This window comes from Tripterygium wilfordii, chromosome 22 (genome assembly GCF_013401445.1).
Source record: "Tripterygium wilfordii isolate XIE 37 chromosome 22, ASM1340144v1, whole genome shotgun sequence".
Classification (NCBI taxonomy): domain Eukaryota; kingdom Viridiplantae; phylum Streptophyta; class Magnoliopsida; order Celastrales; family Celastraceae; genus Tripterygium; species Tripterygium wilfordii.
In genome coordinates, this window is record NC_052253.1 from 6329964 (window position 1) to 6355274 (window position 25311).

General features: G+C 35.7%; 3 protein-coding genes across 4 annotated transcripts; 2 read left to right on the top strand and 1 right to left on the bottom strand.

Moving 5' to 3' along the window:
* The first annotated feature begins 1303 nt into the window (after positions 1-1303).
* Positions 1304-6884, top strand: LOC119991768 (ATP-dependent Clp protease proteolytic subunit 6, chloroplastic). Its single transcript, XM_038838215.1, has 9 exons — positions 1304-1441; positions 1536-1597; positions 2023-2092; positions 2543-2738; positions 2848-2913; positions 3409-3549; positions 4915-4968; positions 5559-5651; positions 6459-6884. The coding sequence occupies exons 1-9, from the start codon at positions 1356-1358 to the stop codon at positions 6504-6506; spliced, it is 816 nt and encodes a 271-aa protein (XP_038694143.1). The 5' UTR covers positions 1304-1355; the 3' UTR covers positions 6507-6884.
* A 973-nt stretch (positions 6885-7857) lies between these two features.
* Positions 7858-11615, bottom strand: LOC119991769 (dehydrodolichyl diphosphate synthase complex subunit NUS1-like). Of its 2 annotated transcripts, none has more exons than XM_038838217.1 (8): positions 11456-11615; positions 11225-11276; positions 10372-10642; positions 10208-10254; positions 9346-9544; positions 9155-9251; positions 8617-8699; positions 7858-8197 (listed from the first exon to the last, which is right to left on the bottom strand). In XM_038838217.1, the coding sequence occupies exons 2-8, from the start codon at positions 11270-11272 to the stop codon at positions 8190-8192; spliced, it is 753 nt and encodes a 250-aa protein (XP_038694145.1). In that variant the 5' UTR covers positions 11273-11276; positions 11456-11615; the 3' UTR covers positions 7858-8189. The 2 variants fall into 2 exon arrangements, with proteins under 2 accessions (XP_038694145.1, XP_038694144.1); XM_038838216.1 differs by having other exon boundaries at positions 10193-10254.
* Positions 11616-23882: 12267 nt separating this feature from the next.
* Positions 23883-24823, top strand: LOC119991453 (cilia- and flagella-associated protein 251-like). Its single transcript, XM_038837806.1, has 4 exons — positions 23883-24035; positions 24159-24422; positions 24565-24720; positions 24803-24823. The coding sequence occupies exons 1-4, from the start codon at positions 23883-23885 to the stop codon at positions 24821-24823; spliced, it is 594 nt and encodes a 197-aa protein (XP_038693734.1).
* The last annotated feature ends 488 nt before the right edge of the window (positions 24824-25311 follow it).

A 25311-nucleotide genomic window follows, 5' to 3' on the forward strand; every position in this document is an offset into this window, starting at 1 on the left:
AAGCCTCGTCTGTCCTTTACCTAAAGGAAATCATGTTACATGGTACATCCGACATGACAGGTTGAGAATAACTGGTTCAACTTTCTTAGTTTTTTTTGTTAAGCAACCAAACTGGGATACCCCAACTGGTTATCGGTTTTGGTCAAAAGCGTATGCATGCGGAGTTTTCGTGGTTCACTCCTCATCTATCCTCATTTGTGTTGGGATTGTAGTGATCCTTTATCAATGAACCTAGTTTCTTTTTTAAATATAAGATAAAGAGAGAGAAAAAAATTACAGAGACAGCTCGCCTAATATTTGATTGAAATATCAACAATCTCTATGAAAATTGTATTGCACTGGGCAAGGCCCAAAGAAAGGCTAATTGCCTTTAGGAATCGATATTCACACACGAAGTTGAACTCACTACACACCTATATTAAAAATCCATTTGGTTAATACCTACCTGTTCTAATCTTGTTCTTGTTATCTGATACTGGAAGAATAGTTCATTAGACCTTTACAAAAAGAAACTCTGCCTCTGCTGTTTTTCCACCCTTTGAATAAACATCAATAAGAGCAGTCAATACAAAGCCATCAGCAATAGTATCATTTTTTATTGCATGAACATGAATCTGGATACAGAGATGCAAGCCCTCCATATATGAGAGCAAGCCCTGAGAACACTTGCCAATGTGAAATGATATGGTCTTAGTCTATTCCGCAATAGATCAATAAACAGAGTTAGTGATTCTTTTTCCAATCCAACCTGAGCACAACCTGATATAATCGTATTCCAAAAAATTAAATCTGTCTCTCCCATGTTAGCAAACTTGCTTATTTTTGGTTGGAAATGAACTTCGAATCTGGTGTGGAGATTTGGTGGTAGCAATCATCTGGGCAATGGTTAAATCAATAAGAGAGTGTGAGGATGAATTTGAGGTTAAAGAGACAATGTGTATGAACTTAACAATAGAATTTCTAATATTTTACACATCAAGGGTAAATTGGTTTTTTCACTACAATTTTATATGTGTACTTATAATTTTTCGGCGTAAACTAATCATGTTCAATAAGTGGTGTAAAAATAATGTTTTTGTGGTGTGTAGATAAAATTTCCCTTATTATCTGATACTGGGAGAATAGTTCATTGCACCTTTTCAGCCCATTCGGTAATATCACAGGCTAGCCTATTAGTTTATCTAAGGGCCTCAAAAGTCTTCTCTGATTAGGGCCTAATCCACTGGGCTGGTTGGTCCATTAAAGCTTTGGCTACTTTTATTTATTTACAATGGAATTCGAAATTCCATAAATAAATAAATAAATAAATAAAATCCTCTTCCGGTAGCAAATTGAGATACATCGTCACAGCAACAATGGTAGCGTCAGCTCTCTCGGCGTCCGTGAGCTTCTCCGTTTCTTCTCACCGCCGGAGCCCCTTTAGTTCCTTGTTTTCTGACAGGTAAATAAATATATATACAGACACACTAAAGCACCTGCTAGTATGTATTGAGTTTTAATTGTGTGTTAATTTTCTATTTTTCCCGTACGAACAGACACTCTACGAGCTCGGTCGTCTCTTCCTTGCAAATTCCACACGGGAATTCTCTGGCGACTGGTAGATTTTCGGTTATCTTCTTTTTTGCACTGTTTGAATATTGATATATGCACATTTATTTGCATGATTGCATAGCATATGTTGTATGCGGTTCTATTCATGTTCGACCTAGTTTAGCTTTAAGTTTAATTGGAGATTAATTTGCTTATTTTGAGGTCAATGCCACTGCTTTAGTGGATATTTATCTGAGCCTGAATTGACTCATCTTGATAACTTCAAACATGCAGCGATGATGGTATGCATAATATGAATGTCTTTCAATGTGTATGTGAAGTCAATAGCTATATTGTAACTATTTTTTATGCATCCGGGATTGTCTACTAGAATTTATGGGTTAGCTCAAAAGTTTTGATGAAAAGGGTTTTTGTGATTCGAGTTTGGTTTTGAATTGAATGACCATATTATGATTATTCTTTTGTTTCCAGGATTGTCCAGTAGAGCTACTGGGTTAGCAATAAAGCATGGCGAGAAGAATTTAGTTGATTCTTATCCAAGGTCTATTGCTGAGCCCATTCTGAAAGTGACTGATATTTGCGTCTATTATATAATTTATATCTTCCAAAATGGTTTAACAAGTTACATAGAGGTTTCAACTGGTATTGCAAGTTACTTACTTCTTGTGGCTATCCCTGCTTCTTATGGTGATCATGCACTATCACATCTGTTTTCACTGGAAGATGAATATTTAGAATTCATTCGAAAATGATGTGAAACTTATCACTAAATTAGCATGGTGGTGGGCATGGGGAGGAATTGGATTTCATTGAAAAGCTTTATAGATATTACATGTAACATTCCTTCCAGTTACCAGATTCAAAATTCAAATTCTCCTGTAAGCTCACGTGACAAAAGCATGGGCTGCTGTTGCTTAATTCTGTATGTTCTGTATATAAATTTTTGCTGAAAGTCTGAAACTATGAGTTGATGGTATACTACTTGCTATAGAACAATCGCAGCCAAAAGCAATAATCCACCCATAATGCCAGCAGTCATGACTCCAGGGGGACCTTTGGATCTCACTTCTGTGTTACTGAGGAATCGCATAATATTTATTGGGCAGCCGATCAATTCCCCGGTGGCTCAGCGAGTTATATCTCAACTTGTGACTCTAGCAGCTATTGATGAAGATGCAGATATTCTGGTGTGCTCAGCTCATACTTTCATTCACTTGGACTCTTGCAATCAGCTTTTTGCCCTAAACATTATAGCTTTTTCTTTAAAATTTTTTAACTCTCTCATATACTTGCCAGGTATATCTGAACTGCCCTGGTGGTAGCACCTACTCTGTATTGGCAATTTATGATTGCATGTCGTGGGTAATATTTCTGCACTTTGATTTCTTTCACTGCTGCTGATTTTCTTATCATATGATTTTGTTATGTTAGTGATCTGTGATGGTAAGGTTGCTCCATTGCATCCTTGACATCACACATTGAAACCCCCCAAACAGCCTCATTGCAATTCAAGGGTAGAGTTATCTAGATCTTACCTTCCCCAAACCTGGCTGTGCACTGGCCCGAGGTGCATTAGTAACTATGTTGGCTATTGCTTTAGCATTGACTGTGGGTTTCCATCATAACAAAATCTATCACAAGGGCCATTGTCTTCTTGAAATAATGTTGTCTAAACTAAGGGCTAGTTGCTGGATTTTGATTTGTTGATGTCAATACTTAACCACTTGCACCTTCAACATAGGCACTACTGCATCTGTTATGTTGGTCTATAGTGTGTTCTGGAATTCTGGTTAGACTAAAAAAGTGTGTGTTGTCACAAAGCCGAAAGTGTGAAAGAAGGACTTCTTATGTGATCAGATAAAGCCTAAAGTTGGCACAGTATGTTTTGGGGTGGCTGCAAGCCAGGGAGCACTTCTTCTTGCCGGTGGAGAAAAGGGGATGCGCTATGCAATGCCCAATGCACGTATTATGGTACATCAACCACAAAGCGGATGTGGGGTAAGATTTAACTTCTAAATTAGCTTGTATACTACATTTACATTCTAATATAAAATTGCTATTATTTGTTGAAATATTTACTGAAGATTGAATTTGAGACATTTTATTTTGAACACATTGACAAAATTAAGTGTGGGAAACATCTTCTTTTCTCCTGAACTCCTCAAATTCAGTTGTTCAAATCGTTGAATTTCAAGCAATAAACTATGCCCATGCGAAAGTTATGGAATCACTCACCATCTCTTGCACGCTGATCGATTTTATTTCAGATGGATAAATTTAGTTATAAATAATTTGGTAATAACATAGAGGAAGGATCAGCAAAACTGAATTGAAAACTACATTATTAGTTTTATGCAGTCATTATATGATCTTATGATATTAATTAGTCTGAAAGGGAACAATTTAAAATGATTCAGAGATATTGGCTTCTTTTTTTCTATTTGACAAAAAGCTGACTAATTGGTGTAACTTATGAGACACCTTCACTGTATAACATGTTAACATACAAGTTGCTGCTCAGACACACATGGAAGCACTAAACTTCCCAAATGCTCACAACTATGAACTTACGTATCCTCATGGAATGCCTTACTATAAGATTAAATTAACATTTCTTGCTATTCTGCTTTTGATTACGTTGTTCTCCATGGTAAACAAACTGTTAACTGTGGCACTACATTGAATATATGGAACTGAACTGGTCATGGCTCTTTTTTTTTTTTCGAGATCATTTCTAATTTCACGCCCACATTTTATAATACAGCTTGTTGGATCTAGAGTTACATTCTTGACTGATTAGCTGCATTCAAATGCATGTATTATGGAAATTTTCTACCTTCAGCTAACTAAATGCATGTACCCCAGCTCTTTATTTTCATTAAAAAAATTTATTTTCATTTCTTTTTTAACCCACGACGCCATGGGAAGCTATGTCTTTTTTCGTTGGGATTGTATTTATCCTAGTTAAGACGTTTCAATCACGAAAATGAATACTCTCATGATAAAGTAACAATATTTTGTTGAACAGCCGTATTCTCCCATACATGCACATAGCTAGTCTTGCATAATTGGACATGCTCTTGATAACGTCGCTTGAATTACAACTGCTGTCGGTATCTCTAATCTAGTTACTTCTCTTGTGTCGGTATCTCTAATCTAGTTACTTTTCTTGTGTTTTGTTTACTTTTTCCATGAGAATGTGCAAATATGTTAACTTGTATGAAAATTAAATTGCCGTTCCATGTAACTGAAGAACATTGGTCATCATGTACTGTGCTGTGCATAGAGTAATGTTTTTTCAAGACAAGATTATGTGTTATTTAAAAACATAGATTTGACTGTGCATTGTTTGCTTGATTGTAGGGTCATGTGGAGGATGTGAGACGCCAAGTAAATGAAGCAGTTCAATCTCGCCATGTCAGTCTCTCTTTCTGATTTATTTATATGCAACTATGCTCTATATGTGTTCCAGATGATTTCAGTACCAGCATATTTCCTATTTTTCAGACTGAAGCTCAGTAAACAACGTATTTTTTGGTCTTGCTAACACTTCAAAGTTAAAAAATGATAGTTCTCTGTGTCAATTTACGGTTTAAGCAGTGAATGGCCGTTTGGGAAACTGGAATGGTCAGACGTGTTAATCCTATATTCCTATGCGCGAATAAGCGCTCTATTTGTTAACTTAAAAAATAAGACCTCTAATGTTTCTTAAACTAATTCATATCCTTGTTTTTCATGGGAAATCGGAGTTGTATGCCACTATGCCTGGCATATATGCTAGTTCTTAAACTACTTTAAGATTTAGTGGTCTCAGATTTCCAATGTTATAATGAAACTATTAAGTAACTGTTGTGCATGTACTTTCACATTCACATCAGCTTTCTTGCATTGCCTATCTCTCCATTTTCTGTTATGATCATTGGTGTCTCTCATGGCTACTCATAAAATTTTTAGCTGATTAGTAAATTATGATTTATTTTGCATTCTTTACTTGATACTTGATGCAGAAAATTGACAAAATGTATGCTGCTTTTACCGGTCAACCGCTTGAGAAAGTGCAACAGTACACTGAGAGGGATCGTTTCTTATCTGCTCCTGAGGTACAGCTGTGTGCCCTGTCATTCTAACATTATGAATTATTACAACCCGATATCAGTACTTGCTCCTCTTTTCTTTGCCTCATCCCATTTTCTATGGACGGGGTGCTATGAATTTTTGATTGCATGGTGTTGAAATTGGAAACTTTTCTGAGAGATGCTTAGATTGCTAATATTCTGTAAGCTGATAACTGATATATATTGCTTAAAAAGAATTTCATTTTAAAGTGGGAGGGTGACAAAAAGGTCAGACCTCGATAATTAGTGGAAACAACTGTCATGCACAAAGCTCTCCTTCTGTCTGTGCTGAGGAAGAGGTGTGATATCTGGGTTCACTTGTGACATATAGGTTCTTGATGGGGTAGCAAGATGGGGGAAAGGAAAGGAATCCAATTATTGAGAAGCCAGTAAAAGTGCAAGCTAGAGGTCACTTTAGAAGGTAGCCTTAGCTGCCTGCCTTTTTAGCCAATATATTTAATTTGAAAAAAGAATTACCCCCTATTCCATTTTGCTTTAGCTGCTGGCTTCCAGAATTTTATAAGCCACCAACAATTGTAAATCAGAGCTTTATCAACTACAGAAATGTAATGAGGTATGATAACCTTAGCAGTAGGCAAGAATTTCTAAGCCTGGGAATCCTTTCTTCTTTTGCATACATAGATTCACTACTGCCCTGAGTATCTTTGGTGGTTGCCATTTTTTGGGGTCCTTGATTTATTTGCAGCTGCTTAGTTATTGAGCAGAGAAGGAGTTGACACAAGAAATTACTAACCTACCTACTTGTACTGCTGTTCTTCACTTTCATCGCAGGCGTTGGACTTTGGTCTTATTGATGGTATCTTGGAAACTGAATATTGAAGTCACACATGCCTAAGATGGTGAGGTGCTCTTACATACAGCAATTTGTTCCATCGTTGTTTCTGAAGAAGTTTGCTAGAGCGACCGTAATGTGAAAATCAATATGACAATGAGGTTGAGGAACCCAACATGTTATGCTGTTGGTTAATGATTTTGGAGAATTGGAGAGCTCAATGTAACAAGTTGTTATTGTTCTTTCTACAACCTCTTGAAACATGAATTAGTAGTTAACTAGTTATCAGTTGCATCATTGCATTTCACATCCAACGGTGAAATGATGTTTTCATTACTGTTCTCATTCCTCTTAAGGAATTGTCACATTTGGTTTAAACTTTAAAGTCAGAGCTCTTGTTATCTATGAACTGGATACTTGATCAAGCACATTGTTATGCAGCACTCCATAAGATACCATGCTTGGTCAATTTTAAGTAACAACAGACATTTTATGATAAACCACTCTACCAACTCTGAACATTTGAGTAACTTAGAGATCAGTGGGTCTGTATTTTTTTCAATGGAAACATCTATTAAAGCACCAAGGGGATGCAGCCGGGGAAGATTACAAGGGGGAAAGATTCATATGATCAAAAATATTCTCAGAAAAACAAGAACTCCAAAACTTAAGGCACTCAAACCAGATATCAATAAAGGTATCTATGGCAGATTTCTTGTTGTTGAAGACTCTGTTATTCTTTCAATCCATATCACAGACATTGAAACCAGTTGAATGAAGCTTCTTTGTTGCTTGTCCCTGCCTATATACTTCCATGCTATTAATACCTTGTCCACTGTAGAGTTTAAGACCCAACATCATCAAAGCATTTGTCCAAACTTTTGGGGAGCACGGGCAGTGCAAGAAAATATGAGTAATTAATTTCAGAAGTGTCTTACACAAATTACCATGTGCACTTTCCTATTCTCCACAAAATCACCCCAAAGAAATATGCACATGACTGATTCGATTCTACCCGCGTAGGAGGCCGGGATGGGGAGAGTAGACAAAATATAAACAGAGAGATTAGTGAGGGTAATTTTAATATGAGTCATCCTCCCAACTTTTGAAAGGCAATTCCTCCTTCAGCGTCTTGTTAAAATTTGCTAGCTAAGGATTCCAGATATTTTGATTTTTATATTTTGCACCCAACAAAAGCCCTAAGATAATTCTGAAGGCATGTTGCTAACCCCACACCCGAGGGCGTTAGTTAGAACCTCTACATTTGTTGTGTTACACAAAGGGATGATCTTACTTTGGCTTAAGTTTACTCTCAATCCCGAGATAGCTCCAAAGCCTAAAAGAATAGTGCGAAGGTTGGTAACTTACTCCACGGTTCCTCCACAAAAACACAACGTATCATCAGCGTACAAAAGATTTGAGATTGTGATGGAATCTCATCTATTGTTGATATAGGCCCCATCAAGCAGGCCATTTGAGACTGCTCTATGTAACATACAACTCAAGATCAGTAGGTTCTGTAAACAAACTAACCACGTTATTGTATCTTTACGCTATCATGGAATTTTCTTCCATACAGATAAAAGGATTTTATTATTAAAAAGGATTTTATTACATCTGGCTCAGTCTATTATGAGTTCAAGCTTACACGTACTAATATCCTTGGGAAAGTTCAATGGACAGATTAAACGGATTATAAACCGATTATGGCTACCCATGATTGTAATAGCTCAAAAACCTGCGAGAGAATTATTGGAAAATCAGCAAAGCAAAATCAGACCACTACTTTCAAATAAACTTTTACAATCTTGTTTCCTACTCAGCCACCATAGACCATGCAAGTAAGAGCATTATCAGAATAAACTGCCCTTGACACCAATCTTGTTGTAACAGTATCATTCTAGTGAGTCTCATTGATTTTTCAATGGGACAAGCTGGAAAATTTCACATTTGAGTCCCAGTATAGTTAATGAAAAGCCCGAATCCTCACAGGATCTTCGCACACGATTAAATATTTGTGAACCGATTTTGTAAGATCATTAGTTACCTTGTATTCCTTCCTAACTTATCTTTTTTTTTTCACTGGTGCTTTACTAGTGTACTTTCATCTTAATCAAAAGAAATAGTCATCCCAAATGGAATTTCAAAACAACTTACCATAATTTTGGCGCACCATAGTGAATTTGTAAATGGCCTTTATGAGTAAACCATACTTCATGGACGTCAAAGGCCCCATATGCCTGTAATAGAAAATGCCAGAATTCAGTGATCAATGTACATAAAATGTAGGAAGGAAACTCGGACAATAATAAAATTCACGTTAACTTCTCTGTTCATAATTTGATGCAGAGCACATTTCAGCAAGACCAAAAGAAAATTTTCACAAAATACCATTAACTATTTGATGCAGAGTACATATCATAAACTATTTGAGGTATCTAGAATGAAAAGTTAGGATTGGAGCAATTGATCAATACTGGCATCTGAACTGTCATCTAAACACACAGGGAGCCCATATCCATTGGAGAAATGCTTCAGTTCATGATGAAAAATGCCTCATTTATCAGACTACCCATATTGATGGGTCAACTGGTTCGTTTTTTCATTTTTCATACTCCTTAAGCAAAGCCAAGTCACCATAAAAAAAATAGAAATATATATCTACCTACTACAACCATGCATGAAGGAAACTTACACGATCTCGGTATATCGAATTCTCCATGCAGAGAAACCAAGGTGACACCTTGCAGGTCCATAAACAAGAAGAAGGTCAGGGTCTGGCCCCTTGTAACCTGACGACAGTAAATGACATTTAGCAAACAGTCTGGTCAAACAAAATATTTCAAAGAATACATTGCTTCAGAAAATCACGAAAATTCAACGAACCAACAGCTCTTAGTGCCTCAGTCAAGTGCGATTCTGTAAAAATTTGTTCTTCCTGCTCTCTGTTGAGTCCACCCAACTTCAAATACTCCTTAAAAAGTAAGTTCGCTGCTTTGGTCAACCCTTCCTTTCCATCAGAGAAGGAAGAAAATTCTAGAGTCATGAGTTGCTGGTCCCTTAGCGATTTATTTTCATTAACATCCTGCAAAAATAGATAATTAACTGGTAAGAACTTCGGTTATTAACAATGACATTTGCAATGGCACAGTAAAATTACATTGCATGCAGTTGAAATGCATCACAAAACACCATAAAGAACACCTTGTAAAACATATACTTCTGACTTATTCGCTTAATTTAGGGTTATGTAACCACAAGTAACGTGTAAATGTACCGAGACTTATTTTCATATATGTGTCAAAGCTAAGTAAGTCATTCTAGATATATTTCTTCGTTTGAGATTTAATTGTCAAGGCTTATTTTGACATAGTCTTGGAAGCTAACTAAGTGATCACCTAATTACGTTGTTTATTACATGCAAAAATCATATACAACAACGAGTCCTAATTCCAAACAATAAGATCAGAAAATATTATATAGAATTCTTCTTACGTTATAGTTTATACAAAGGTCATCAATTCAGCATTGTCTAAAAACGGGTGAAATAGCCATTTTTCTAATAAAGGACTCAACAGAATATAAATTCCCACTGCAACACAATTTGAAATTCTCAATGAACCAACGCTGGCTACCATAAGCCAAACAACATCTCTATGTCTAATTGAATCCTTTCCATAAATAATGGCAAATTGATAAGACACAAATATTACAACAAAAACAGATCAGATACCTCAAACAATCTCACATTTTTCAATTTGTCCAATATAGATCCTCTTGACATCTTCAGTATGCCTAAAGAAGTCAAAGAAAAAGAAACCGCTTAAGTAATTAGGGAAGCAAAGAACATATTACAGCACACTAATAGGAGAAAAGGATCAAGCATCTAGTCTCCTCCCCAAGCATTCTGACCTTCTCCATCATAGAGACACACACGTCTCACACCAATATCTGCCAGCCACTGCAAAAGCTGGACAACTTTTGAAATTTGGTAGGCATCCTCACTTTCCACTACAATGGCCAGGTAACGGAGAGTGTGTATATTGAGGGCCTGGTAACTTCTAAATATTCCAGCAGAAATAAGATAGCTTTCAAGCGCATCAGCTACATGCAAACCAAAATACCCCAAGCTAACAATAAAATGTAGGCAATGCCACAATAGTCGAAGCCCGAGATTGCCTATCTGCAAAAATGTTGCAAATAAAAATGAATATCTAACTCGATCGAAAAAATAACAAAAAAATCATGTAAGTAAATTAGTAATGTTCAGCCTCAACCAACTTTTGCATCTCCTTAGCAAGAAGTAACTCGGTATTAAAACAATCAACAAAGTCAGTAAAAAAAATTCAGAGAATAGTGCATTCTCAAGTGTTTTTACTCATCCATTTCACGTTCAGAATTTTCGAATAGCCTCAAGATGCAGCATAAAAGGGAGAAAAATGAATATTTTACACGAACATACTTCGGATTGGGAATACCTGATCTGGTACTATGAAAACCTTCACATAAAACTTCGAAAATTGTCCAGCAGCAATTACTCCAGTAATGCAATTAAAGAAGGGAATAAATGGCTCACTCAAACATAAAAAAGAAACAAACATTTTGCTTTCCCTGCAAAAATATCTAGCTAGTGTGATACAAAATGGACAGAAAATACCCAAGTTCAACAGCAAGCACTATCATTCAATATTAGTATCTAAAAAACAGCCGGAGTAGAATGCCTATTTGATTGCATAGTCACCATATATAACAGTAACGTACTTACCCGAGCAAACACTGAGTACAACTTCTGCAATTCAGCTTCAAAATCCATCACTCTGTTCATCAGATAATAGCAATTTCAAATCTTCGACTTATAAAAAACGATATTAAACGACAAACACACCCAGATCGATTCACTTTGTGATTCCAAACTTGAAAAGCTACAGTCCGACTAGAAAAGTAGACAACGATTTAAGGAAAGGGGAGAGGGGGAAATTGTGAACAGGGTAATTACCTGGTTTTCCGCTCAAAGGGCTCGTACTGCTTGTGGCGTGGTATGTCTCCTCTACTGAAGGTGCCGTACTACTACGGCATCAAATTGTCCGCTTGTGTCTCCCTCTATACATTACCCATGTGATTCTGATGACGTACACGATCAACAGGACTCGTGCGCTATCATTCACGGTAACTGTACAGCGGGATGGGCTACAATTATTGTAGTTTGCAAAACAGCCCCTCTATTTTATAAAATAGGTTGATTAAGACCTTTTTTTTGTTGGGTTGTTCAAGCCCTTGTACTTTGAACAATGGGTTAAACAAACCCCTCATGGTAACTTTCGTTATAATGGAACTGAGTTGGCTGTTAAATTATTGAGCTGGATTCTCAAGTAAATTTCTATTTGTTGACTTTGGCGGACACATGTCTTTAGCCAATGAAATGATGACACGTGTTCACTTTCTATTTATATTCTCTCTCCATCACCATTATTCTTCGGCTAGTTCTGCTCCAATGAAGTGCTCCAACCAAGTCCCCAACCCACAATTCGCAAAAACCCCATCTTCAATGACACCTATTCTGACATTGTTTCTATGGCTGCTCTCTCTTTTCACTTTCTTTTGCTAAATCGACTATCCATCAACCTAGTTACATAATTAGAGTCAAACATGACGTCATGCTTTTCATATTCCCTACTCATAAGCACTTGTACGAATCCCATCTCTTTTCTCTTATTCCAAAACGCCCCTAAAACCACCATACAATCACCTCAGTTTCTTGAACTTAAGACCACCGATAGTGCTGGCCTACTGAAGGAGTCCGACATTGGGTCCGATCTTGTTATCAAAGTTATTAACATTAAAATCTAGCTTGAGCGTGAGAGCTTCAAGAACCTCGATCTCGGATGAGTGTCGTTGAAGTTCAAAAGTTCATTCATAACTTTCTGGGTTCCAAATAGGGCTTTCTTGGTTTGATTTTGACTCTGGATAAATTTTGATTTTGGTTATGATTTTTGGTTTTAAATAGAGGATTTTGATTAAATTGTTTTGATTTTCATTTATGTTTATTGGGTCACGTCATATTAACATGCTATTATTTAATTTTTTCAAAAAAGTCATGTATAAATTATTGTCACATAAGATGTTTCTAACGTCTAAATTATTGGAGGGCTAGCAGAGCCCATTGTTCAAAGTACAGGGGCACAATCGACCCAAAAAAAAGTACAAAGACTCAATCGACATGTTTTACAAAGTACATGAGTTATTTTGGGACTTTATCCTTTTTTATGTACAATTATTGTAGCTACAATTGATTAAAATTCCCCTAAAAATCATGTTAAATCATAGTTTTTTAAAGTGGCACAATACGAATTAGGAGTTAGATTTAGATTCTCTCAAAAATCATGTTATAAAGGACTCAAAAAGTTTTGTTCCAATAAGGACACTCAAATAAGTTTTGTTCCTACAATATTCCATAAAGGACAAAAAGTTATAAACATTAGTTTTATTGATAAAAATACCCTCATCTTCTAATCTTCCCCAGTTGACACCCAAATCGGAGTTTCCTCCTCCATCGACTATTTTGGCCAGCCAGTGGATAGGATTGGTGTGCCTAGGTATGGATTACACTATTGTGGTTGTGGCTTGCAATGACGTTGTCTTCAGCGGTTGGATCGGGCAATTTTCTTCACGGGTGCCCAAAGCTTCAAGGTCAAATTTCAGTGGAATTAGCAACTGACGGAGGCAAATGATGGCTAGGGGTTGGTCGTGGTGCTCCAACACTTCCATCTGGTGGGTCGGCGACCTTGATCAATGGTCGGACGGCTGTAGTTCACCATGCCACGAATATGCGTCATATGTTATCTATTTTATAATATATGTTTGAATACTCAAATACGATAATTTCATTTGGTAATGTTGTCACAATGAAGGTTGAAACACAAAAATTTTGCTCAAACATACATAATATCATCATATCCAAAACGAATATAATATCAGCAGATCTTGAATAGATAACATATAATCAGATCTAGAAACCGAAACGATTTTTACTCATTTTATTAGATCGAGTCTCAAATTTGATGCGCCTTGGTCCGGTGAGTTTATTCGTAGTAATGATGGTCGTCGATGTTGGTCAGATCAGATTATTTTTCAAACAATTATTTATGATTTCACCAAGCTTTTTCGGCGACTCAAGTGATCATCGATGGATGATTGGGCTTTGGTTTGGATGCCATTGAGCTTTATTATGGTGTTTCATTCTCCAGAAACAATGGTTGGACAACAATCTTCCCGTATGGTGGTGCAAGAAAGAATAATGAGGGGGAAGAAGAAAGGGCATTTTCATAAGTTTATAACTTTTGTCCTTATTTCTAAAGTTTTTTTTAACTTGTCATTTATTGGGCAATTGTAAAATTCAACAACTTCCTTCGATTCATAACTGCAAAGCTTGCTTGTCTATCTCTGTCTATAATTAATACTTTGTTGATTATAGCAACTACCAAGAATTGAAAATACGACTAGTTGTCTCTTAGTTTTATTCAATCAAAGCTTAAATCCCTCAATGAGGATTACACTTAATCAAACCCTAAACACTTTTAACGAAAAGCAAATACTCAAAATTAAATAAATAAATTAAAAAAAATATACTTGACTCCTAAAATAATACTACTAATTGTTTCACATATAATAGACTTCCTAATAAAATACCAAAGTAGAATATTAAGTAATAAATTTTAATTTTTTCCATTTACATCAAATTGTCATGAATTATTTTAAATATAGTGGAAAGAACAAATAATTTATTTTATCGCATTAAATGGTAGATTACCAATATCATCTCTCAATCTTGACATGTTAGTATCATTCGCTATATCTTCTTCGCTGTAATTATCGTGTTTCAATGTTTTCATAATCTCTAAGTTAACCCATACTGCTAGAAACATCTCGTAGGTCTTTTCAAACTCTTGGTCATTAATGTATGCAATCAAATAGAGTTATCATGCATTATGCATACAACAACAATTTCATATTGAGTATCAAATGGATAAGACGTTTTTATCTAGAAAATGTCAAAAATATATCTAGAGTTGCATGCCAACATTCAAATCGAAGTGTTGACTATCTTCACTATAAATTGTTATTGTCAAGAAACAAAATGGTATCATGACCCTTAAACCATGTTCAGTTTATTGTCACATATAACATCTTTCAATTTTAATCCATCTACACATGTTATGTTCAGACTTACAAAAACAATCAATTTTCTGTGAATTTAATTTGTTATGGTTTACAATCAAAATCTTTGGGATGGTCTTTGGTAAAATGTTGATGAGTGAAGATATTTGAATGTATTATTTCATTAACAATAAATGATACATCCTAAGATGTATATATACAAACACAATGAGATAGCTATTGAAGTTACGGACAAGAAGTAACTAATGTAACTGTACACGTATAAAGTAGCAACAATGACAAACTGGTAAAGGGTTGATAAGAAGCTACGATGACAATGTAATTGATTTAATCAAAAGGGATTTATTGCACTATTAACTAATTAAACTATTGGTCATGGGCAATATAATAAACAATTAGCATCGTAATAACATTGTTATAAGTGTTCATTTTCGAAAAGAACAAATATAAAATATAAAATCCTAAAGCAATGTAACAAAACCGGATGCATTAGTTGATTATTAAATTAAAAATAAACAACGTAATAATTTAAATTTCTCATAACATATCATACTCAATGAATTTTTGTAGTCCCTTTCGGAATAAAACTCTTAATATAAATGAATATCTTCAAAGGATATGTGGCAAAAATATAGTGTCAATTATCGAACAATGTAATAACAATTTTCAGAATGGCAGAGAATAGCTAAATACATGTTATATAATGTTAACCTAATATATGTGTGGAGGAAAATATTGAAGGTGCGCACACGTTGAGCTAAGGAGGTTATTCCTCCATAAGAGATGATAGGGACAAGACAGTTTCAATCGATGTCTTGGGCGGTTCCAACTTCTCCAATGTCAAATGAGGTAGTGGTTCAGACAACAATTATTGCAGGAGGTTATCAAGAGAAACAAATCAACCAGTGCAATCTCACCTAACCTCCGACACACTATAAATGCATGTATCATTCAGACATTGGGACAGATTCACTCACTTCTTGAATAAAAGATTAGAAATCCAATGGACTAGGCAAGTTACCAAACCACGTACATCCTTGTGTCTTTGTTATTATTTTATTATTTTTACATTAATTTTACCTTCGATATAAATATTGCAGCGACGATATGATTGCGAAACCCAAACAAAAATTGTATTTACAGCTAAATGCACCATGATTGTTGCAGAAACTTATGTTTTCAATGAGTTTCTTTGATGAAAGCACAATTATAGAGAAAACCAGGCTTGAAAATAGAAGTAAGTTTGTGCAATTTCGATGGGCCTTTCAAATCCTTCTAAAAAATCATTGCAGATTGTTTAAATGTTTACATATGAACATAGATTATGGAACATAGAACTGGATTTTAGAGGTTTTTTCTTCCATTTGCTTAAGATTTTAGTTACCTCGTTAAGCCTTTCGTCATGCCTAGGTAAGTGCAATTTTTTATTTTAAAATCTTTTTGAAATTACCAGGTCAATTTGCTTATATGGACTGCAACATAGGTCATGAAGGAATATGAATGTTTTTCTATGGATGTGTAGCATTACCTTTTTTTTTTGCAAGCCCAAGTATTGGTGATCCCATGCCCATCCTTATAATATGAAAATGACATATGGACTAATGACTAATCATAGTTATGAAGCGTACCATTTTGGTGGCAAGCAATTATAAATAGGGGTGACAGAGAATTGGTTCCGAGTCAGACAATAACATGTGTTTACGAAAATATTTATATGTCCGGACTCTAACTTGGATTGAATTTCGGACGTACTTAATTGACCAAACCCGGATTGATTTAAATATGAACAAGTAAATCGGACACTAACATAATTTGGGTTAGGGTCTGGACAAGCAAATCGGATAAGATTTCTATGTTTGAACCCAAACCCGGACCCGGTTTTAAATTGGACAAATATTTTGTGTTTGGACCTAGATTTCGAACATATAATTTATGTTCAAACTTAGTTTAATCCATATTAGATAAATTTGGTCATCTGGACTGGATAGAGTTTTGCAACCCCTAATTATACATGAGACAATTACCAATAAGAACAAAATCAAGAAAAATTATTCCATTAAGGACAACCATAAAAAATTAAGAATAAGGATACAAATTTATAAATTACCTATATGTCCATCTACTTTTAACAAAATTACAAAGTGTTAACCATCGCACCCTTCTTCCTATTTCTTCTCTAACATTTTCTTAACATTGTCAGTTTTAACTTTTTTTTTCCTTTCTTAAACGAAGCTTTAAAATGATTTATATCCGAAGCTTTGAAATGATTTATATCTTAAAATACTTTGAAAACAATTATATATTTTAAATCGGCTTGAAAAACTCTTTTAAACATGATCATTCATCGATATATTTTGAGATGAAAAAATCGTACATATAAATTTAATTTATCTACAATGCATTGAATTTATCTGCACTACATATAAATTTGCTTTATCTGCACTACATATGAGTTTATTTGCGTTGCATACAATTTATCTTCAATGCATTGAATTTATATGCATTGCAATTAATTTATATACAATGCATATAATTTATCTGCACTACAAATAATTTATCTGCATTGTATATAAATTTGATTTATTTGCACTACATGTAAATTTGAGTTATCTATACTAATAGACAACATTCACACTGACATAAGAAATACTATGCTAACTTTGAACCTAGATTTGACATTTAAAATGTTTGAATATTAAAAAATATAATAGACACAATTATATGAGCTTTTGAATATTCTTTCCAACGCCACAAATCTCAAACGGAGCTCAGTTGAATGAGTTATGAATGTTCGAACACACTAACGTTGAACACATTGATGTCAAAAACAGAACTCTGTTGTGCAAATTTTGAGTCTCGATTTGATCTTTAAAATATTAGAATATCTGAAACTGTATTAACCACACGTCTAAAGGATTTTGGTATTCTTACCTACATCATAAAAATCATTAGAATTGGAGATGAAACAACTGAGTTATGACTGTTCAAAAATACAAATGTGATGCATAAACTTTGAGTCTCGATTTGACTTTTAAAATATTCGAATATTCAAATTGGTATTATGTGAGGTTTTGAATTCTCTTTCCAACACCATAAAATAGTCTTAATCAAAACTCAAACGAGTGAGTTTTTGTTATCTGATGAAACCCTTGATCTTAAAGGAATTAAGAACAAGATTGGGTTGAGAGAAAACTCTCGGTTTTGAGAACAAGTCTCGATTTTTTGTTTAATTTTATTGATATCCATATTTTGACTACAACATGAATTTTATAGCACACCAACCAAAACCAATTCTAATAGTGGTAGTAAACTACTCCTAATAATTATACTACTTAAATATAATTCTACTCCTAAAAATCAGCCTTACAACGATAAGAATTAAAACTAAATATTCTCCTACTATAATGGTAATAGAAATTTCAATAATACTAGGAGATATCAACCTCCTTGAAATATATGAGAATCTTGGTCTTCATCATTCCCATCCCCTTCAAGAGAATCTTTGTCCTCAAAGAAAAGATTCAGAAACTGCAACCACTGCATCAGCCTCCTCTTATTGGAGAAAACTCGACCTCGAATTTTTAAGAGTTGTAATAATAAAAACCCTGTCGACAATAACATCATTGATATGAAGAAACATGTATCCGACCTGTAACGCCCCAACCCGGAATGCGTTACTTTTGGTACCATCTAATTCAAACCATAATAAATTAAATCATCACACCACTAGAAATTTCGACAACACCTCCCCATAATATGGAAGATGCCAACCTGGAGTAAAGACACAGCAAAATCACTAATATAATCACAACCTAGGCAGGGCCTCTAGCCATCTAACAGTCACACATAATTTCTCCACACAACAACATAAATATAATCAGCATCCAATGCAAATAACAATCCAGCAAACAAATAAATCGTCAGGACACGAAGTCCACAAACCCGGTTCGGGAGTCCCGATCACACGGAGTACCCTCCCTACCATCCATTGCCCAGTCAAGAATAGGGATATCACACAACGTCTCAACTAAGAAATATAGATAGGACCGAAATAGTAATAACATAAATCAAGTTTAGAACTATCTAGTCCTATCACTCTCCAGGGGTCCATCCATATCACGCTCCCTCCTCCTGATCCACGACCCTGGTACCGGAACTAGACTCACCTGCGAGGAGGGAATAGGAGAAAGAAAAGGGTGAGCGGAAGGCCCAGTAGGGAACAATAAAGAGTAAGTGAATAATATAATGCTGAAATATTAAAGAAAGGCACAAATGTAACAATATGATAGCTAACATCATGTACACCAAACACAAGTAGATAATCACACCATACGAGATCCTAACTTGGCCCACCGGCATCCCTACACATATCGGGACCCTGAACAGCCCAATGACATCATCGCATGGTGTTTCAAGCACATATGAAATCCTGATCCGGCCCACTGGCATTCCCATAGTCATGGGAACCCTGAACAGCCCAACGACATTCCACATTTCACATCAATCACAACTAGGAGATATACGGGTCCATACCCGACATCTTCCATGCAATTACAATGCATGTCCAATATGGTTATCCAATAGGGTAAACCTACAACCTACATGTATACATATATTACTACATGATGCATGTTCAAGAGTAATTCATGTTCAATGGAAGATTGAACACGTAAGGTATGCAATATAATTCAAATCATACAAGAAAGATACCACAAAGTGGGGTTATTCTCCCTTAGGCACAAATTAAGGAGAAACCACATCATAATGAACAATGGGGAAGGATAAATGTTCTCAATAGGAAGACATATTCAAAGAGAATAACAAAGGGTGGAATTTCCTTACCTCGCACTCCAAAAATTAGCTATGTAAATCAATACTCAACCTTGACTTTTCTCGGCCTCAACCAACCTATTATTCGATAAACCCATCCTCCAATCAATATACAAACAACTTCAATTGCACATATCTAACACAAATTAATCCAATAAATCAAGAACTCATTACCTTCTTTTACCCAGAACTTCCCAAATTCTTGAACTTCACCTACTCAAGCTTGCTACTCCAATCCACAATAAAATCTAGCAATACAACCATAAACAAGTCTAAATCAACCTATTAGACCACTAATTTCATCTAATTTAAAGAATTTCCCCCAAATCTACAAAACCCATGAAACCCTAGAATCCCGAATCACCCAATCTTTAAATACTAGTTTTTAGGTTTAAGAAATTTACCAAGGTTGTAGAAACAAGTAGAGGGAAGGGATTCAAGCTTCCTTTAGGCCTCAAATGATGTAGGAACCCATGGATTTGAGTTTGGGTTCAAACCTTGAAAGATTAGAACAAAGAGAGGGATTTAAGAATATGTAAGCTAGAGAGAGAAGTTAGGAATCAAACTTGAAACAACTTGAAAGAGGGTAATCTTACCTTGGTTGATGATCTTAGATTGATGGGAGGGAGGAAATTTGAGAGAAAATGAGGTTTAGGGTTTGTTTAAGTAGGGTATTCTGAAAGAAATCGCGAAAATGGGTGTTTTAAAACAAATTCTCGAGTGCAGATTTTTGGGAGGTGTCCGGACACCTCTGCCTGAAAACGCCCTGTTCCCATTTCTTCAGTAGTTGTTCGAACGGCTTTTAAAAACTGTCCGGACGGTTACCTCTGTAGTAAAAAATTTCAGTTTTAAAACTACTCGTACACCCCCCAAATCACTCGATATTAATTTCTAATGATTTTATATATATATATACATACTCAACACGTGTTTTTCATACCTAATTTCTAAAAGAAATGAAGTTTGGGGTATTACACGACCAATACTTCCTTGAACCCTCAACTTTAATTATCAAAGAGACCGAAAGATTCTTGACCTTGCTAAACCAATTGAGAATCACAAAATCAACATATTCAACGAGCACCATAATATTGTCGAGATTTGCTAGTTGAATAATGTTTGATTTTTCCTCCAATATTTCTTCCTTGATCTCTTCTTGCAACAACAAATCTCCTTCGTCTGAAAAATCATCGAATATTGGGACCGATAATTCATCTATTCCCACATCAATAGGATTCACGTTCAAGTCTTCCTCTTTTTGAAGGGTATATCGACAATTGTAGCGTCGGTGCTTATCTTATCTTTTCTCGATGAATTGTCATCTTGAAAATCAGATGATGACCGGGAATCACTAGCATGGGAGTAACGATGGGTTTTATTGCGGGTACTCCTACGTCGATGTCGTCCCTTGAAGCTAGCAGTGATCACCTCTTCCAAGTGAGTCAATCGCTATTGAATATCTCCAATACTGTCTCGAATATTGGTTTGAACCACCAGGCGTAAGGCCTATATGTTAGTCTCCAATGAATTGAGTCGTTCCTCGTCGGTCGCCATTCAAAGGAGGCTCTCAATGAAAGCACCAATGATGAAGCCCTTGATCTTAAAGGAATTAAGAACAAGATTGGGTTGAGAGAAAACTCTCGGTTTTGAGAACGAGTCTCGATTTTTTGTTTAATTTTATTGATACCCATATTTTGACTACAACGTGACTTTTATAGCACACCAACCAAAACCAATTCTAATAGTGGTAGTAAACTACTCCTAATAATTATAGTACTTAAATATAATTCTATTCCTAAAAATCAGCCTTACAACGATAAGAATTAAAACTAAATATTCTCCTACTATAATGGTAATAGCAATTTCAATAATATTAGGAGATATCAACCTCCTTGAAATATATGAGAATCTTGGTCTTCATCATTATCCAATCACACTGATGTCATGAAAAAAATATTTAATTGTTGAAATTTAGAAATAAAACAAGGGTTGATGGTAGTATGATCAATAAAAAAGTGTGAATAAAATCTTATCCACTAATTGGAATAAAAATTTGATTTGAGTACTTTATTACTAATTAATCTTCATAAATTTGGGTCCTCCCTATAAGTGCTTTTCAAAGTCACGTGACCTATTGCCGAGCGGATCCAGTGTAAGGGAATTTTGTAAAAATGACCTTTTCAAAAAGTCAAACCAGAGAAATGATCCACTTTTTTATAAACCGCAAAAATGACCTAGTTTTATATTGTAAATACCAAATTGTCCTTAGAAAACATAACCCACCATTTGGCTTTTCCCCTTCCCACGAAAACCCACTTCTTTCAAACTCATTTTGCTCGACGGGCTGCTCGACGATTATCGTACAACTTCCGATCATCAGTTTTCTGCAACAAATAAGGGATTTTTCCCCCTCTGAGGTTAGTATCTTACTGGCTCAGTTTTCTGCCTAACATATACTCGATTTTAACTTGGTATTACACAAAAAAATTTGCATTTTGGTACATACCTGTGGCCGGCTTGGGTTTTTGGTGAAACTCTGTTTAATTGGGTGACATTGTAGGTGAAGTCTTGGGTTTTCGGTGGTGCTTGCATGTAGGTGGTCGGACATTATGTGTGTTCCAGTATTCTTAACTTTGTAGTCGAGCATAGCATAATTGTTGTAGTCGAGCATAATTGTTGTGTAGGTCGAGCATTAGTCGAGCATAGCAGAATTATTGTAGTCGAGCATTTAATGTTGTTAATTTTAAGTGGTTGAGCATTTTTATGAAACTGTGGTCGAGCATTTTTATTTTTGTGGTCGAGCAAATGTGTTTTTTTGGTCGAGTATTATGATTGAAGTCAATATTAATTTGGTTATTGTATTTCTTTTCAGATAGACAATTTTTCAAAGAAATGGAAAACATGATTGAAATGAAAAATCATTTCCTAGCTAAGGTTAGTGTTTTTTTCAAATATATCTGAATCCATAAGCAAAATCAAAAAGGAGCTTAGTGAGGATCAACTGGAGATGTTTAGGAGAACATGCTTTGGAATGTTTCTGGATGTGGGGCACATGAATTTCTCTGGTCAGTTGGTACATCAAGCTCTACTACGACAAGTTGTAACCTCCGCTAAAGAAGAATCTGGTGTGATATTATTTAGGTTCAAATTTGCTGGAAAGAGGGCAACATTTTCTATTGTTGAATTTGCTCTTATCACTGGTTTGTTATGTGCTGATGTCCCTCCCCTGTCTAGCTTGATTGACACTTCTGTGCATAGGATTAGGGACTTGTATTTTGGTGGAAATAAGAGCATTGGTAGAAATAAGTTAGATGAAGTTTTCATGAGTTGTGATCCTGAACCTGGAAAGGAAGAAGATGTGTTGAAGCTAGCTCTGGTATATTTTTTGGAGTCTGTTTTACTACCTAGGGAGCGTAGTAGGAACATAGATATCCAGTGGTTGCAATTGGTTGATAATGTTAATGTGTTTAATAAGTATCCATGGGGATCTGTGAGCTACGCACGTACTACAAAGTCTCTTGCATCTGTCATGGTAGGTCGTGCTGAAAAATTTAAAAAAAGATCGACAAAGATGGAAAAATACAACATATATGGATTCCCGCTAGTACTTCAGGTGGTACTTAAATTATTTTGAAATGAGTTTATGCTTTGTTTGTTGTGAATATATCTCTGAAAAATAATGTTGTTTGCAGATATGACTTTATGAAGCGGTGCCGCGCATCGGTATGTCTTACGCAAACGTGATGGAAGAAAACCGGTTTCCCCGAATATTGAATTGGAGCAGCACTGCCACTCCAGAATCTAATGCTATTGTCTCCAATATTTTTGATATGAAAAAGGTATATATTGCATGATATATATATATATATATATTAATGTTTTCCATGCTTATTTGTTACAGCTAGAAGTGCATGATACGCTTGTCCCTACTGATTTAGAGTTAGGGCAGGAATATTTGAGTAGTATTGGGAGCCCCAAGTTAAAGGAGACGATCAATGTTGTGGAGAGCTCCAAGACAAAGAAAAAGAGCTCAAAGAAGAAGAGCAATGTAGCGGATGAGAGCAATGTTGTGGTGGATGCGTTTGAGAATTTGTTTGGAGATGAGGACAATAATCGCCACAACCCTGAGATTGAGCAAGAGGATGATCCAATGGGAAGAGTAAGTTTATTCTTTGTTTTTCATGTTTTTTGTGGTCGGACATTAATTCTTTGTTTTGTTCTTAGATTAATTCATTTTTTCACATTTTTTTTTCATTGTGAAGGTTATTGAGAAGTTACTTGGGATGGAGAAGGTGTTGATTGAGTAGAAAAAAATAAATAGGTTGTTGAGGAATAAGGTTACAGCTTATTTTGATGCATTTTTCCAGTCTATGGAGGATAATATGAAGACACTAGTGGAATTTAGAATAGGAACTAACATGGAGGTGGATGATGAGGTTCCAAGTGATGAGATTGAACCTCAAAACAAGGGGTTGGAGAATAAGGAGAATGATGCGAAGGAGGAGGAGGATAAGGTGGAGGAAAATGAGGAAAATGTGGAGAATGAGGAGAAGGAGGATGATGTAGTTCAAGTAAAAGAGAATGAGGAGAAGGAGCCGGAGTAGGAGGAGGTGGAGGAGGAGAAGCTAGAGAAGGAAGAAGTTGGAGTTCAAGTAAAAGAGAATGAGGAGAAGGAGGAGAATAAGGAGGAGTAGGAGGAGGAGGAGGAGGAGGTGGAGGAGGAAGAAGCTGGAGTTCAAATAAAGGAGAATGAGGAGAAAGAGGAAAAGGATGAGAATGAGGAGGCTGTAGTTGGAAGAAATGATGTGGAGCTGCCAAGTATGGAGCTGGAAGTTGTGGATGAACTATTAGAGCTTTCAAAGCATCGGTTTACACCAGAGAAGATAAACAAGGACTCTAAAGGAGTGGAGGAGATTAGAGTCTCAGTTTCCCACGGCTACACCAGGTGGGACACGCAAGTATACCAGAAATAAAAATAAGCGTGCGAAGAGGCCTGGACCAGAAACGAAAACACCATTTACCTCCCCCAACTTCAAGAGGAGGAAACTTATGGTGGAAAATGAGATAGTTAATCCATTGACAGATGCTCCAATATTACAGTTGAAGCAAGCGTATCCAAAGGAATGGGCACGTGACTTACTTGCTTTTATGAAAGACAATACACTTGAAAGTAAGTTGATAAGTTGGGAGCTATGTCAAGTAGACAAGAATTGGTTTGTGGATGCCATCAGACCAGAAACCTGGTTATCGGACAAGGTAATTGTTATGTACTGAAAATTTTTATTTTGAAAAGATATATGATGAAAATTTCTTTAACATATTCATAATCTTTATGTAGCACCTTGATGTGGCAATGTAACATATTTGTAGAAGGATTGCCAATAACCCTGAAGTTTTTAAGAAGAAGTCTGCAGTGCTCGACAGTTTTTTCTTTGTAAGTATATTTCCAACTAGTTAGACCATAACTTTTGTACAGTATATCAATAGCTACTTTAACCTATTACAAACTGAACAAGTCCGGGTTACGCAAGCTTTCATACTTTTCAATGAAAGCAAGGATTGTTCTTGGGACAATGATAATCTAATTTTGGACTATGTAATAGGAGAAAGTCCAGTGAAATCTGTGTCTTGGTCTAACGTAGACTACGTTTACTTCCCTGCCAACTTCAACAATGCACATTGGGTGGCTGTATAGATGATCTTAGGGGAAAGACAGATTAACGTGTATGACTCGCTTACAAGCTGCACAAATATTCCAAAATTTAATGAAGTAATGTAGCCCTTGAAGTTGATGATGCCATATATATTAAGAGCAGCTGCGATGAATGATGAAAATCTCTCCCTGAA